General features: G+C 40.8%; 1 protein-coding gene across 4 annotated transcripts in view; it reads left to right on the forward strand.

Annotated features, from left to right (window-relative positions):
• Window positions 1–17,493, forward strand: part of USP33 (ubiquitin specific peptidase 33) — a 91,729-nt gene that overhangs the window by 8,079 nt on the left and 66,157 nt on the right. For 3 of the 4 annotated variants that reach the window (XM_074961483.1, XM_074961486.1, XM_074961484.1), the window contains exons 2-4: window positions 6,468–6,599; window positions 9,424–9,477; window positions 12,632–12,694. In XM_074961483.1, coding sequence (XP_074817584.1) covers window positions 6,519–6,599; window positions 9,424–9,477; window positions 12,632–12,694 — 198 coding nt within the window. In that variant the 5' untranslated portion in view covers window positions 6,468–6,518. Of the gene's footprint in view, window positions 1–6,467; window positions 6,600–9,423; window positions 9,478–12,453; window positions 12,550–12,631; window positions 12,695–17,493 lie in introns of those variants that run through there. The other variant, XM_074961487.1, reaches the window with a different exon arrangement.

The following is a 17,493-nucleotide window of genomic DNA, read 5'->3' on the forward strand; positions in this document are numbered from 1 at the left end:
CTCATCAATCTTAGTTTGTTCAGGACTGCAGTTTGGACTTGAGGCACAGTTCCAGAGGTTTAAAGCAGCTTGTTAGTTACTAATCCAGTAATGCAAAATGAACTCACCGCTAGCTTGCTTTGTATTACTGGGAGAAATACATTCAGAAATCTTAGTACATAAAATAATTAAGCCTTTAGTCCTTACTAATCCATTATACTCTTCCTTCCTAAGTGAAGCATTTGTGTTGATCTTCAGCCTTAAAACAGTACTGAGATTTTCAGCTGGTATAGACTTGATTCAAAACCCAGTCAATCATTTCTAATGCCTTGATAGGGCTTGTAATAAGAGCAAAAAGAAGACTGCATTTCTGCTACCTCTTCCATATACTCAATGGCTTTCTTCGTTCTAACTGGAGTTTATTAATGTTAAAGGAAATTGAGGAGGATTCATCATTTTGAAACTTTCACTTTAGCTTAGTTTTTATCTTATTTTTAAGGAAATGTGTAAGACGGGTCAGGACCCCTCAGGGGGTCGCGAAGTTATTACATGGGGGGGTTGCAAGCTGTCAGCCTCCACCCCAAACTCCACTTTCCCTCCAGCATTTATAATGGTGTTAAATATAGAAAAAAAGTGTTTTTTAATTTATAAGGCGGGGTCGCATTCAGAGGCTTGCTATGTGAAAGGGGTCACCAGTACAAAAGTTTGAGAACCACTGGTGTAAGAGCAAAATCTTTCATATTTTTAAACATGAAAAGCACAGTTAAGTTTGTTAATTCTGATCCAGAAAACCATCTTCATTGTAGCATTTGGCAGGAAAATTAAAATTATTCTGCAAATAGATACTTGGTTTAAATAATTTGAGGAACACTTCTCTAGTTGCAGCTTGGTCTTGGGTATGACATTTTTAATTGCTGGTCCAGTACAAGGGCTTGGAAGATATTTGTACTGGTTTGCAACAGTGTTTCTAGCGTTGCCAAGTCATAACGTTTTTGCTCATAAAGTAGTTGGATGGTTGGTTTTTGTAATTTTGCTGCTGTGTTAATGAATGTTAACTCTATTAAACTTTGACATTTTCAAAAGACCTTCTGTCAAAAGTTTCAGAGTAACAGCCGTGTTAGTCTGTATTTGCAAAAAGAAAAGGAGTCCTTGTGGCACCTTAGAGACTAACCAATTTATTTGAGCGTAAGCTTTTGTGAGCTACAGCTCACTGCATCGCATCAAAAGTAAATGCTTGTATCACAGTTGTTGTGCTGTCTCCCAGGATATTGCATCTGGGAGGCTGTATTGCTACTAACAAAAGAATTTCCTTATTCTACATTCAAGAGGATCTAAAATGGCCCAGATAAGTGGAGAAAATATTGAATTTAGAAATAAAAGGGTTTGATGTTAACCCTGCTCATTTAATTGTTTTGATTTTATAATGTAGTTTTAAAAAGCATCTTTACTGGTTCCAGGCATCTTTGACATACATTTAAAATATAGGTTGGTAAAAGATAAAAGCAGCAGCTTTTCTTCCCTCTGTAACCCACAGATAACCAATCAAAGCTTAAACCAAACCCAAACAGTGTATTGTTTCATCTACAAATAACTTAATTCAGCCTTTTTAATGGGTAGGATAGGGTTGTAATCAATGGTGATTGTGAAGGTAGGAAAAACAGAAAGTTGATTGGGAGTGAGTTTGAGATGGCAACTGGACGAAATGTTTGGAAGATGGTTCAGTAGGTGAGACTATGATCAGGTGTACATTAAAAAGTTAAGTCTACCCAGCCACATCACTCATCAGTGTAAAAAAATCCAGATCCTTGAGTGACATAGTTAAGCCGACCTAACTCCTAGTGTAGACAGTGCTGGGTCAACAAAAGAATTCTTCCCTAGACATTGTTACAAATCCTCTCGGAGTGGTAGATTCACTACGGTAACAGGAGAATCCTTCCTGTCGCTGTACTGAGTGGCCACCCTGATACTTCTACAGCAATGCAGCTATGCCACTGTAGCAGTTTAAGTGTAGCTGTAACCAGAGATCGGGCAAGGGTGGGCAAGATGTAAAATTGGGAAGCATTGGCATAGATGAAGTAAGCGAAACCATGAGATTGGTGGGTTCCTTGAAAGAGGATTTGGAGAAAGAGAAGATGAGGGATGCTAACTTATCTGGGCTATAGAGAGGAAGAGGAAAGGCTGAAGAGGCAATTGTCAATGTCTAACATAGTGAATGCCAGTGAAAATAAGGTAGGATCAGAGGGTAGAATAGGAAAAGAACAAGTTAAAAATTACTTAGACAAATTAGATGTCTTCAAGGCACCAGGGCCTGATGAAATGTATCCTAGAATACTAAAGGAGCCCACTGAGGAGATATCTGAGCCATTAGCGATTATCTTTGAAAAGTCATGGAAGATGGGAGAGATTCCAGAAGACTGGAAAAGGGCAAATATAGTGCCCATCTATAAAAAGGGAAATAAGGACAACCCAGGGAATTACAGACCAGTCAGCTTAACCTCTGTACTTGGAAAGATAATGGAGCAAATAATTAAGCAATCCAATTTGCAAACGTCTAAACGATAATAAGGTGCTAAGTAACAGCATGGATTTGTCAAGAACAAATCGTGTCAAACCAGCCTGATAGCTTTCTTTGACAGGCTAACCATCCTTGAGGACGGGGGGGAAGTGGTAGACATGGTATTTCTTAAGTTTAGTAAAGCTTTTGATACTGTCTCACGTGACCTTCTCATAAAGAATCTAGTGAAATGCAACCTAGATGGAGCTACTAACTGCGGGTGCAAAATTGGTTGGAAAATCGTTCCCAGAGAGTAGTTATCAGTGGTTCACAGTCCTGCTGGAAGGGTATTAATGAGTGGGATCCCGCAGGGATCAATTCTGGGTTCAGTTCTATTCAGTGTCTTCATCAATGATTTGGACAATGGTGTAGAGTGTACACTTATAAAGTTTGCAGACAATACCAAGCTGGGAGGGGTTGCAAGTGCTTTGGAGGATAGGATTATAATTCGAAATGGTCTGAAGTAAATAGGATGAAATTCAATAAGGACAAATGCAAAGTACGCCACTTAGGAAGGAACAGTCAGTTGCACACGTACAAAATGGGAAATGACTGCCTAGGAAAGAATAGTGCGGAAAAGGATCTTGGAGTCATAGTGGACCACATGCTAAATATGAGTCAATGGTGTAACACTGTTGCAAAAAAAGCAAACATCATTCTGAGATGTTTTGGCAGGAGTGTTGTAAGACCGACATGAGAAGTAATTCTTCCACTCTACTTCTGCGCTGGTTAGGCCTCAACTGGAGTATTGTGTTCAGTTCTGGGTACCACATTTCAGGAAGGATGTGGACAAATTGGAGAGCGTCTAGAGAAGAGCAACAAAAATGATTAAAGGTCTAGAAAACATGACCTATGAGGGAAGATTTGAAAAAATTGGGTTTGTTTAGTCTGGAAAAGAGAAGACTGAGAGGGGACATGATAACAGTTTTCAAGTACATAAAAGGTTGTTACAAGGAGTGTTATGAATTATACCCGATAGGTCACGCACAGGAACTGCTGCGAATTATACCCGATAGGTCACGCACAGTTCGAGTCTAGGCTGAGGCTCATGAACAAAGTCCACAACTGCAGGGTTCCCAAAAATACGAAGTTTATTACGCTCGAGCGTGGTGCCCCCCTGCTAATCAGGAGGGGACCCCGCATGCAGGTTATACAAAGATTATATACCTTTTAGCAAAGCATGTTGCCCTCGTGCATCGGAAACCTTAGCCAATAAACAAACCCTTCTCTTTTCTACCACCTATCCCTGCTAAGTACGTTCCCCATGCTAAACCATTACTTTAACTACATTGCATGGTCCTAAAGCAATGCATCAGTAACTTTTCTTATCAGGATGGGAGGCCCACATCAAGGCCAGGAGGCAGGGAGTTAGGAACAGACAAAGAACAGAAACAGGGAGTTGAAACAGGCTGGAGACAAGGGGGAGAGGATTTTCACAGGAATGCAGTATCTAAGAAACACTCCTCCTGGTGCATCATGTGCTTGCTTTTAGACGGTGGGCCCCAAACCAAAATGGAGTTACATATGCTAACTTTTCCTTAACAGGAGGAGGGAGAAAAATTGTTCTTTTTAACCTCTGAGGATAAGATAGGAAACAGTGGGCTTAAATTGCAGCAAGGGAGGTTTAGGTTGGACATTAGGAAAAACTTCCTAACTGTCAGGGTGGTTTAGCCCTGGAATAAATTGCGTAGGGAGGTTGTGGAATCTCCATCATTGTTGATTTTTAAGAGCAGGTTAGACAAACACCTGTCAGGAATGGTCTAGATAATACTTAGTCCTGCCAGTCATGCAGTGGACTGGACTAGATAACCTTTAGAGGTCCCTCCCAGTCCTATGATTATATGTAGTTGAAGAACCAAAGGAACATAGAGCTGCAAAAGCCAATAGAAGAGAGAAAAAATGGAGGAGAGTGCGATAAATGATGCTGAAGAGAGCAGACATATCAAGAATACAAAGAATAGAGAAGTGCATCTTTGAACTCATTAGGAGGATTTAGTTTGGGAAGTTGGTATAGGTGATTCATTCTGGAAGGGGTGATTGAAGGGTTGGTGGAGAAGAAGTCTACACAGCATGTTCCAGGATTTTGGTGACAAATCAGAAGAAAGAATAAGGTAGTAGCTAGCTGTTAAAGCAGCGTGAATCAAGAGAAAGTTCTTGGGTGAGCATAGTAAAGGCTGTCAGACTGTACAGTCTATAGACCAGTGGTTCTCAACCAGAGGTTTGCATATCCCTGTTGTACGCAGTGGTCTTCTAGGGGGGTACATCAACTCATCTAGATATTTGCTTAGTTTTACTACAAGAAACATAAAAAGTATTAGCGAAATCAGTACAAACTAAAATTTCATACAGAAAATGACTTGTTTATACTGCTCTGTATACTGAAATGTAAGTACAATATTTATATTCCATTCAATTTATTTTATAATTATATGGTAAAATGAGAAATAATAGCGTGCTGTGACACTTTTTTGTATTTTGATGTCTGATCTTGTAAGCAAGTACTTTTAAGTGCGGTGAAACTTGGGGTATGTAAGACCAATTAGATTCCTGAAAGGGGTACAGTAGTCTGGAAAGATTGAGAACCACTGCTATAGATAAATCATACATACCTTGTGTTTGAGGGAATATAACTAAATTTAGTTTTTTCCTTTGTATTGCAAAACAATCAGATATATTTGTGCAACCACCAAATAGTAGTTTTAACTGACATCTGACCAAGTGACCAGGTCTGAGACAACCTTGGAGTACTTCTAACAAAAGATTTTATATATTTGGCATTAAACCAGCCTTGCATCAGAGAAAGTGGAAGTCTGGCAAAGAACTGAAGAAAAGAGTTCTGTACTACATATGATGTTTTCCTTTTGACATCTAATATGCCTGCTCAGGAGTATGTCACTGTAAATAAATGAGACCAGGATAAAGTTCCCTATATCTGCTCCTTTCTCCTTCAACAAGGGAGTCATGGATTGTGAAATCTGGTTTACCCCTGTGAAATGTGTATAATATAGGGTAAAAGCACACACAAAAAACAGATTTCACAGGCGAGACCACAGTTTCTCAAATTGGGGCTCCTAACCCAAAAGGGAGTTGCAGGGGGGTTGCAAGGTTATTTTAGGGGGGTTGCACTATTGCCATCCTTACTGTCGTGCTGCCTTCAGAGCTGGGCGGCCGGAGAGTGGTGGCTGCTAACTAAGCGCCCAGCTCTGCAGGCAGCAGTGCAGAAGTAAGAATGGCAATACCATACCATGCCATCCTGACTTCTGAGCTACTGCTGGCAGTGGCTCTACCTTCAGAGCTCGGTTCTCTCCAACTGCCCAGCTCTGAAGGTGGTGCCACCACCAGCAGCAGTGCAGAAGTAAGGGTAGCAGTATCACAACCCCCCCTACAATATCCCACAACTCCTTTTTGGGTCCAGATCCCTACAATTACAACACCATGAAATTTCAGATTTAAATAGCTGAAATCATGAAACTTACTATTTTTAAAATCCTATGACCACGGTTAATTTCACAAATTTGGTAGGGCCCTAGTGATTAGGTTCTCCCTCATTGTTCTGAGTGGGGGAAAATGACTTTAGCTACATTGTCCCTGTTGCTTGCATGGTAGCAGGATTTCATAGGGTCTATGTCTCAGTAAGTTGCAAATGCAAAAATCCATTTTAGTGCAGACTTACAATTTAGCAGGTTCAGCTATATTTAATTTTATTTACTAGATTCTGTTACTTTCAATAAACAGTTACTTGCATTAATTTTAAAATGCAGCATATGCATTTTCCAAGTGTACTTTTATTTAACTGAACAGATAATGGGATTGTCCTGGTTTTATATTATAAGGTTAAATGTATACAGCAGTTCTGTCAAATGTCTAATATTACTGCTTACAAGAATAAAATTTCTTCAGGTTATACTTAATTTTTTTTATTCCTGTCTTGTAGATATTGCCTCATCTTAAATGCTACAGGAGCTAGAAAACTACTACTGTTAAAATGTCAGCTCTCAGCAGTGATTGCCCACATTTGGAATCGGTTGGCGAAATAACAAAGGAAGAATTGATACAGAAATCTCATGTGAGTTTCAGTTCTTTACTTGGTTCCCTGCTGGAGTAAAACCAGTTGTGTATTTCAGCTGCAAGGCTTGTTGCTAATGGATCGACAAATTACTGTTTGTGCAACACATTTAAGTGGTAAATGTGATCATGGACAAAATATTTAGGTTAAAGTCTTACCATTTACACTGTAAATTACAGTGTACATGATCTGAGTTCTACTGTTAAACAAAAGAAACAAGAAGAATGGAGCTGATTTAAGCAGTAAAACCAGTTATTTCATACATAACATTTAAAGATGAATAATTATGTACCAACAGTACCAGCTAGCCTGTCTCAAGGGTTCTCTACCTCTTTCATAGTATGGCTATATTTTAAGACAGATTTTTGTGGGCTGGCTCCTATTAGTGATTGTACAGACCGCTTCCCTTTTCATTTGAAATGCGGTAACATCCCTGTAGCAACTACAATTGCTAAGGTTGAAAAGTAACATAAAGAAAGAATTAATTGTATTTTAGCTGACTTTTAATGCTGCTATTAGAGAAAATGAGAAGAAGCTAGCATCCTGTGACCAGTCAGCTCTCACTGGACCACCACATGCTCTTGGTCCAAGGACCACAGTTTGAGAACCTCTGCTCTATCTAACCTTTGCTTCCTATCTCATTAAATATGGCAGCTGAAACGTTTAATAATTCATAACTATAGTGGCTATGAGGTGGAGAAAGAGTCCAACTTCTTCTGCTTTATGTATATTTTCTTAGACTGAAAATGCAACAGTTGGGTTCTTGTTTCTCTGTTCAGAAGTATGGCACTTCTGTGCTACTACATATTTTTGTATGCTGTTTATTTTGTGATTTAAAAATTTCATGCTTCTTTATTAAAGGAAAGACAAGCCGCAGAATGGTTGGTTTTAAAATAACCAGTGTCTGTCAGTGTGACCTTGAAAGCTTAAAATGAGATGGTATATGTACTTAGTTTCCTTTTTAAGCCCCAAATAACAAGTGAAATATCACATTGTGCTGTATAGCAGACTTTTCTCTTGATATCTATTCCCTTCTACTCTGGAACACTTAAGAAATGTAGAGAGTTTTGGCACAGTCTAAACGGTAATAGAAGTGGAACAAAAACTGAATGGCATCAACAAAATTCTTGATTTTCAACAAAGATTAGATTACAAAAATTGTAAATTCATCTGGTAATGAGCAACTGAGTATTTAAAGTCTTCATTGCGGTACCAGTTACTTTATGTTGTTTTGCACTGGAGTCTTGTTTCCTTGGGCCATGCTACTGCACTGGTTTTCAGAGGTTCCAAGGGAAGAAGGGACCATTGTGATCATCAAGTCTGATATCCTGTCCAACATAGAACTTCCCCAAAATAATTCCCAGAGCAGATCTTTTAGAAAAACATCCAATCTTGATTTAAAAATTGTCAGTGTTGGAGAATCCACCTTGATCCCTATTAAATTGTTCCAATGGTTCATTACTCATACTGTTAAAAATTTACAACTCATTTCCAGTCTGAATTTGTCTAGCCTGAACTTCCAGCCATTGGATCATGCTATACCTTTCTCTGCTAGACTGAAGAACCCATTATTAAATATTTGTTCCCTGCAAAGGTACATATAGACTGTAATCAAGTCACCCCGTAACTTTTTCTTTGTTAAGCTAGTGAGAGAGATTCAAGGAGCTCAGTCATAAGGCATATTTTCTAATCCTTCAGTTTACTGGTTCTCAACCAGGGGTATGCACAGGTTTTCCAGGGGGTACTCAGTCTAGATCAGTGTTTCTCATCCTGAGGGATGTGATCCCTGGGAGGGGGGTCTCAGGGCGGGTTTAGGGGAATTGCAAGTGCAGTACTGATACTAGGGGTGGCAAGCAGGGCCATTGCCTGGAACCACATGCCACGGGGGTCCCCGTGAAGCTAAATTACAGTGCTTCAGCTCTGGGCAGCAGGGCTTGGGCGTCAGCCCCACCCACTGCCTGGGGCTCCAGCTTCAGACAAAGCTCACAAGTGAAAAACAGGCTCAAGTATCGCAATGAAATGTAACTTCAATATTCCAATTGATTTTATAATTACGTGGTAAAAATGAGAAAGTAATCAATTTTTCAGTAATAGTGTGCTGTGACACTCTTGTATTTTTACGTCTGATTTTGTAAGCAAGTAGTTTTTAAGTGAGGTGAAACTTGGGGTACACATGACAAATCAGACTCCTGAAAGGGATACAGTTGTCTGGAAAGATTGAGAACCATTGCTTTAGTTAATCATTTTCCTGGGCCTTCTCTGAACCCTCTCCAGTTTATCACCATTCTTCTTAAATTGTGTTCACCAGAACTGGACGCAGTATTCCAGCAGTGGTCGCACCAGTGCCAAATACAGAGGTAAAAAACCTCTTTACTGCTACTCAGGAGTCCCCTGTTTATGCATTTAGGATTTCATTAGCTATTTTGGCTACAGCATCCCACTGGGAGCTCATATTCAGCTGATTATCCACCATGACCGCTAAATCTTTTTCAAAAGTCACTGCTTCCCAAGGTAGAGTCCCCCATCCTGTAAGTATGGCCTACATTCTTTGTTACTAGAGATATACATTTACATTTAACCATATTAAAACTCATATTGTTTTCACCCAGTTTACCAAGCTATCCAGACTGCTCTGAATCAGTGACACATCCTCTTCATTATTTACCATTTCCCCCAATATTTGTGTCATCTGCAAACTTTTATCATGATGATGACTTCGTTTTCTTCCAGGTCATTGATAAAAATGTTAAATAACATTGGGCTAAGAACCAATCCCTGGAAACTGGATTAGTAAAATAATTCCTTATCTATATTTTATTAACAGGGCACTTGTCAGGACTGCAAAGTTAGAGGACCAAACCTTTGGGCATGCTTAGAGGTAAGCTGATCTACTGCAGGGGATATGTGTGATAGATCTGGGTGGTCCTCTAGTGAAGCTGTATATAAAGGTTTGCAGCATTTCCTGCATAAACAGCTATTATGAGGGGCTTAAAATTTAACTCTAAACATTACTTTATATCAAAGCTTACCATACATGCTTTTAGCCTCAAAGTGATTTGCTTTGTAACCAAGATTCAGACATGCTTACGTTTTGTAACTGAAAATGATCATGAACTTAAAAATGAAATTTTGCTGTCTGTTCACTAGCCTTTCCAGGGTTATTTGTCAGTGAGGTAGACTATAAAATAGCTTTAGGAAATCCTATGTTCTGCCTGGTCAGTAGTCCTGGGAAGGTCTTAATGCATCACAACAAATTACATTTCTTGAGTTGCTTTACAAAGAGTGGAAATACTATTGGTATTTACAGTAAATATTGACTTGTCAGAGCACAGCATTACCTGATGCAGTGTTTCTCAAATGCAGCCACTGTGTCTGCTTGTGGCCACCAGGGACTTTTCTTGTGGCCACAGCCTCCTGGGTGGTGATGCGGGGAGGGCAAAGCCAGCAGTGGTTGGGCCCTGCCTACCTCTGGAGAGACAAGAGCTGGAGGAGCAGGTAGCCAGTGAGTTCCCCATCTTCCAAAGGCTGGTGGGTCAAGCTTTAGCCCTTGGGTGGCGGGTGGAAGGCACCAGCCACTGGGCTTCAGGCTTTTGCCCGGCCTTACGGTGGCAAGCTCTGGCCCCAAGGTCACTGCCCCCTCCAGTGCCCGCTACCTCCATATCCACCTCCCCATCCAGGGCTTAATTTGTCTCAAAGCTTGCCGAGGCTGAGTAAGTCTGCTGTGAAAAGTGATATATGTATGTTTGTTAATATCACTTTTCACAGCAGACTTAGTAACTAGCACATCTTTTTAAAAAAAAAAAGGGGGGGGGGTGCAACCAAAAATTAAAAGACATAAGAAAAAAGACCAAGAACATACAAAGCTCGTTATTTGTGTTTCTATTCTGTTAGGCCCAGTAAAGAATAGAGACAACTGTACATTATTTTTATTATTGAGTCTGGAAGAAAAATAAGACATAAATTACAAGAATGTGGATGTATATATGTGCATATTTATTTGTTTTTCCTAAAGTTAATTAAGTATTTTAGGAAAACTTGTCAGAGTGGTCCACCGGCAAGAGATGGTGGCCGCAGTCTGAGGCCACCAAAACAATTGTTGTGAGAACTCTTGACGTAGTGTCACTTCATTGTCACCAAGCAAAACAAGTAAAATAAACATCTATTCAAACATTTAAAAATTCCATACAAACATTTAAAAAGTATTTTCTTCAGGCTTTGTCCTTACCTACTCTACCTACTTACCTCTTTTTCCCCTCCCTCTTAAAATAACTTCACCACCTTACCTCCAGCATTAAGATATATTGCTGCTTCACCATCCCAGCTTTTGGCATGAAGGGGGGCTTCCAGATGTTTTTAAAAAATGAATGGAGAGAATGTTGCTTCTGATTAAGGTGCATCTCTGTGGTACAAGAAGGGAAGTGCAGCTGAATCAGCTGTAAAATGTCACTCGAGGTGCTGCAGGTGTGCAGATCTGCCTCAGCAGGGTTTTTCAACTCCTCGGTGAGCTCAGATGCGTATCTCTTGTCAACACTCAAATCTGGGCTGAAACGTGACAGGGAGCAACCAGTATGTATATATTTCTAAAATTGCTTTCCACCCCCTTCCTCTTCAAGAGAATCCTGGTTGCAAGAAAAAGAACAGATTTTTCTGTTCTTTCTCTCAAAAAGAGAGAAGGTTGCCTGAAGTATTATACAATTTCTCATTAAACTGTTTTTTTAAGCTACCAAATTACATCTAAAAAAACTTTTAGCGGGGGAAACCAAAGTGGAAGGAGTGGGAAGGATGGGAATATCAGGTGGAAAAGTTACAAAACGAAATGGGGGGGGGGGGAACACCAGGCATTTGCTAAACAAAAATCATTTTTTGTCTGTTTTGAATTTATATCCACTTCAATCTGGAACACTTGGACATTTATTGAATAATTTATTTTAATTTCCTACCAGTATTTCCATAGGGTGATATTATAATCACAAAAAGACACTTCAAAGGAGGTGTCATGGTGTGATATCTCCTCTTCTTGGATGATTTGGCACCTTGCCTTCCCCTTTGTGCTTAGCCAAGCACCCAGCACATGGTGAGATCCCAGCGTGATAGAAACTTCATTATCCTCATTGCTTAACCAGTACCTACTGTTATCTTCTATAAATGCGTGCTATTAAAGTTTTAGAAAGCAGTTAATGCAAACGTACAGGAGCTATTTGACATTTAAGTACCAACACTTTGTATGAGCAACATCTGTGTTAATGTGCACAAACAATATGTACAGATTACTTAAGCGCTTGTGTTTGGTGCTCATGGAAATGAGGGACTAATAGCAATGTCTTGAGGTTAGCATTGTACGGACAGCTTCAAGTTTGCATATCAGCTCAGCAAATACATGTTAAATCAGAACTGTAATAACAGAATTGTTGAGAGTAAATAGACACTGCATTTTGTAACTCAATATGGCGCATGCTTAAAGATGGGGTGTTGATGGCTATTAGCCTTCAAGGGTAATAAATCTGTAGGTTATAAAATAATATTCAGATGGTCAATAGCCTTGATGTGCATATAAATGTGCACTGATGTTGAAATGATTGACATATTGAATATTAACAATTTTGACAGTTTAGAGGCAGACTCTGAATTAAAGATCCCAAATAATACACACACAATTGATAGTGCCATGTTTACATTTCATGGATTTTCAGAATATCTTGGACACTTGGTTTTTTAAATAAGAAAAAGATCAAGTTAAAACAGCTGAAGAGAAGACATACATCAAAAACATTGTCTAACCCCACCCTCAAAATCAAGGAAATTCAGAGGAAAATCTTGCAGCATTCTCATTGCTTTACTATATTATTTATTGCAGTGCTTACCTTGCGTGATACCTTGCTCTTTTCAGAATCCTGCAGATGTACAATAGTGTGAATTAAAAATGCATTTGGAAGCTGTATCACTTTGTTCTGTAAGTTTGATTTGACAACTCACTAAAAAGAATTAATAGAGTATACTGCACCATAATTATGTCTCTTATTTTTGTTTGACAGAATAGATGTTCGTATGTTGGCTGCGGTGAATCCCATGTAGATCACAGTACCATACATTCTCAGGTAGGGGTGTGTGTGTGTGTATGTATGTATGTGTATATATAACATATATATACACGGTTTCATTCTAGTTTTTGTCATCTAGGGTCTCGCCATCAAATGGTAAAAGCCCTTTATTGTAGGACAGCAGCTTTTTCCCCCCCGACTCCTTGAGAGGAGGAGGTGGAGGAAGGGAAGTATAGTTAAAGAATATTCTTGTTGTTTTTGACGAATGCAGTCAGGTAGCTTTTCCTGAGTTGAAGCTTTGCTTGCTGATGATGCCTTCTTGCGCTTGGGGATCATGTCTAATTCATTTGGGGGCCCATGTGTTTATAAAATGATTATGCAGCTACATAATTATTCATCTATTTAAACTTACTGCATAATTGTGCTCCACAACATAAAATGCCCCATGCTTCTCACTTGGGAGTTAACACTGCAGTTTAATTATGCTCTTTTAGATTAACTATTTCATTGCTGATCATTTTAACAAAAATTCTTTGTCACTGTTGGATGTAGACAGGCAGTAGGTTTGGGTGCAGTGGAACAGTTAATTACTGTCAATATGTAACAAGGGAGGAGGAATTTTGTCTCACTGGTACAACATCTTGCTTCTCCTTGACAATTTCTGGAAAGCATCTTTGTGTTTGCAATATACAAATCTGCATAAAATACATTGAATTTAATGTTGAAATCAATAATGAAGAGTTTGGACTAGTGTGGGGAAGCGGTGGAAAAATCATTATTGCGTAGTCCAGGATTCCTGCTCCATAATTCAGGTCTAATGTGCAGCTTAGCTCACAGAACCTTGTTCATAATTCCTGCAACTCCTAGCAGCATTCTGCCATCTGACATGTGTTTGGAGACTTTATTAAGTTTTTGTCTTTTACTCTTCTCAGACATTATTATATAAACAGTAATGTCTTTTTTTTTTCCAAATAGATTATTTTTTCCTACGTATGATGCTTGGGTTAATTGTCTGTCTGCACTCTAAGGGTATGTCTACACGCAGTAAAAGACCCACCGCATGGCTGCAGCTGGCCTGGGTCAGCTGACTTGGGTTCACAGGGCTATAAAATTGCAAAGTAGATGTTCAAGCTTGGACTGGAGCCCAGGCTCCGGGACCTAGTGGGGGGTGATTTCAGAGTCCAGGCTCCAGGCCAAATGTCTGCACTGCAATTTTCAGCCCTGCAGTCCAAGCCCCATGAGCCTGAGTCAACTGACCTGGGCTCTGAGACTTGGTGCCACAGATTTTTTTATTGGATTATAGATGTACCCTCTGCAGCATGTGGATGTTTTTCTCTCATGACTTGAATCTACAGCAGAAAGGTCTTTGGAAAGATTGTGGAAGTCTTTGAACCTTTGGAGGAAAATATACTTTTGTGTAGGGCCATTCACTTTACTGTGCAGTCCTCTTCTTTCTGACCTCCAATACATTACATTGGAAACTCTTAGAGAATATCTGAACATTTGGAAAATATATATCATATAATAAAGTGCATTTGTATAATATATGTTTTGATGTACTGCTTCAGTGCATCTCCTACCAAGCTTAGAACCTGGTCTAGGGGGCTGTGCCTTCAGTTATGGGATAGACACAGCATAGTTAGACGGGATGCTTGTGCATATGGACACACTACCCCATTTTACACAAACCATCTTGGATAGTGTAAACACATTAAGTAGTTGCAACAGAAGCAACCCACTGGTTCAAGCATGGCTGCCTGCCATTTAACCCTTCCATTCTGACCACTGAACTGCAAACGAAGTGAACCTTCTCGTGCATTTGCAATGGCCAATGACTAGAAGTCCTTTACCTTACACGCTGCTATCTGGTCATGAGATCAGCCAGATTTGGTAAATCCCTGGTGCGAGGTGACCAAAACATTCAAATTCAGTACGAGGGCTAGAAATGTCTATGCATATCAGGAAAGAGCGAAGAAGCTAGCAGAGTTGGGGATCGACTGGACCAGTGACCAGTGCAGGGAGCAGATTAAGCAGCTCAAGAGCAACTGTTGTAAAGCCAAGGATGAGAGCCGTACCTCTGGGAACATTCCATCATCCTACCACTTTTACAAGGAGTTTGACGGGGTGCTGGGTACTGTGCTGAGTGTGGAGCCAACAGTTGGTCACCATCAGTTGGGATGGCAACCTTCTGAACGCTGAATCAGAGGGGAGCCGGAATAGGCTACCAAAATGACTCCGGTGCTCACACTAGTTCCTGAGGAAATTTTTCCACCAGAGCAGCTGTAGCATGTCCTGAGTCCATACTCAGAAGGGCAGTTTGATGATCCCCAGGAGGAGCAGCCTGCCACAGAACCAGCAGAAGTAGTCCCAAAGCCTGGTAAGTTTCTTGTTCCATGCTTGCTGCTGCTGTTTGTTATAGGAGTGGGAGGGATTTCTGGTTTGACCCAAAGCAAAATGTATTGCTAGCTACAGGTAGCAGCATGCTTCCACTAATGGTGGAATGCGTGCCAGAGCCTTGGTATCAACCCACAACCACCACCATCATGTGGAATTCGAAGTGGACACCAGGAAGCATAAACAACAGTTAAACAAGCATTCACGCTTTCATTTTTACTTGATACTTGCACATTCTTGCAAAGATGCGCTGAGGTGTTAAAAGTAAAAATCATATATTACCTTCCCTTTTAGTATACCATTCTGAACAGATCAGCCACACAACAGTGTAACAAGCCATCTGTACACGGTAAAGATGGAGGGTGAAATATAGTCCACGGATGAAAAAAAAATCAATGTCTGAAATACAGCTGAGGCTGTATGAAGTACAGAAATGTGCTAAGGAAGAAGGGGGGATGGCTGTGTAGTTCTTTGACAGTCCATTATACTGTGTGTTTGTATATGTAGACTTAGTTAGAGGAGGCTTTATTGGAATCTATAGGGAGGCAGTAATCCATGTGGATGCTAACACAGCATCTTGTTGATTCCCCCAGGAATTTTGACTCAATTCCAGATGCTGATAGCTGCAAACTTTTCCCATACTAGGAACCCCAAATAGCTATTCACATTTCGAGAAGGACATATTTTCTGTACCCACCTCTGAAGGTTGCCAGCCCATTCTATTACCAGGTGTGCTGCTCAATTGTCATAGCTTGAAAACCTCTCGGGCTGGTTTGCCACTGGCAGCTTGGAATAAAATTTCACTTTGCCATTCAGGAAACTCAAAGGATTATGTCCCCCAGAAATGTGGAATGCCTAAAGGGATAGAGAAGGCTTAGGTAGTAATCCCAAAGCCTACAATAGTCTGCAATCTTTAAACCAGTGGTTCTCAGCCCATGGTCCACTTGCAGCCCAATCAGCACACAGCTGTGGCCCATGTGATATACAGGTTATATATTATTGTGTGGATGTGGCCCACATAACACACAGGGCATGTCTACACTCAAAACTTAAGTAGACCTATATTAGGTCTACTTACAGCCACTGCAGTAATTACTGAGGTGGTGCGTGTCCACATTAACCTCCTTGGGTCATTGGTGTGTGTCCTCATCAGGAGTGCTTCCACTGACCTAAGAGAAGCAGTGCTATTTTCTCATTTCTCATTACTTAAGCTTCCCACACTCTCAGCTCCGGTGGTAGCTCCCTGCTAGGAGCCTGGCTGCCCCACAGCCCCCCGGGCTCTGGGCATGCTGCCTCCACCTCCCGCCACTCGGCTCCCAGTTCCCTGTCCTGTGTTGGAAGGAAGCCGCCCAGGACTTCTTGGTTCCCTGCCGGGAGCCAGTCAGTCTTGTCAATTTCATGGGTTCAACATGGAGCTGTGAAATTAGGACAGCCAAAATTTCTAGCAGGGGGTGGGGGTTGGAGGCTGGCTTTTGCACCCCCAGCTGGGAGCTGGAGCTAGCCACCCAGCTCTCCAAGGGAGTGGGGGATAGCTGGGCTCTAGCTGCCCAGCTTTTTGTCAATTTCATGACTCCCCTGGAGCTGTGACATTGACAAGAGAGCTAACAGCCAATGTAAGTAAGAGTGTCTACACGGACACTGCTTCACCTAACTACGCCAAGGTAAGCCTTATGCCTGTCATGGAGGTGGAGTTATGTCAGTGTAGTAGGGTATGTACATCGGTGGGACACGGCTGTAGTGTAGACACTGACATAATTAAGTCGACTTAAGCTGCCTTTCGTCGACCTAACTGTGTAGTGTAGACCAGGCCACAGAGTGCTACATATGTGGCCCACAATGGTAAATAGGTTGAGAACCATTGCTTTAAACATAGCATTTGTAAATTTTAACTTACTGTTGTGCTCTTTTTCACTCTAACTCTGTTGTGTCCATGGAGCTTCTGGGAACCGAAGCATTTCTCTTACAATATACTGAAGCAGCATTATCGAAGTGTCAGTTTTTGGCTTTGAGATTCTACAGGTACTTTGTGGATGCACTGAACCATTTTTGAAGTACTGAGATGATAGTGTTCTGTTGGACATGCAGGTCCTTCAGCCTCTGCAGGCCCTTGTACCTCGCCAGCTAAGCCACATTGCAGCAGGAGCCTGAGATTTCAAACTGTCACAGACCGGTCCAAGAGTAAGAGTTTCTGTGATAAACTTACAGGATATTCTGGACAGGGCCAATAAGCAGGTGCAATATGAAAGGGAAAAGGATTCATGACAAGTGGAAAGGCACAGGCTGAAGATCATGGGGACAGAATTTTAGTGTATGAGGAGAGACTGGCAATGTGATTTTTGGAGCAGAACCGTTGCTTGAGGGAGGAATATCTATTTCAGAGGCTGCTTGCGCTAATGATCACAAGAGTACAGACTCTTGCTGCTCTTGCACGACATCCTGTGTTCCCTCCCTGATACTATGTG

Source organism: Natator depressus, chromosome 8 (genome assembly GCF_965152275.1).
Source record: "Natator depressus isolate rNatDep1 chromosome 8, rNatDep2.hap1, whole genome shotgun sequence".
Classification (NCBI taxonomy): Eukaryota; Metazoa; Chordata; order Testudines; family Cheloniidae; genus Natator; species Natator depressus.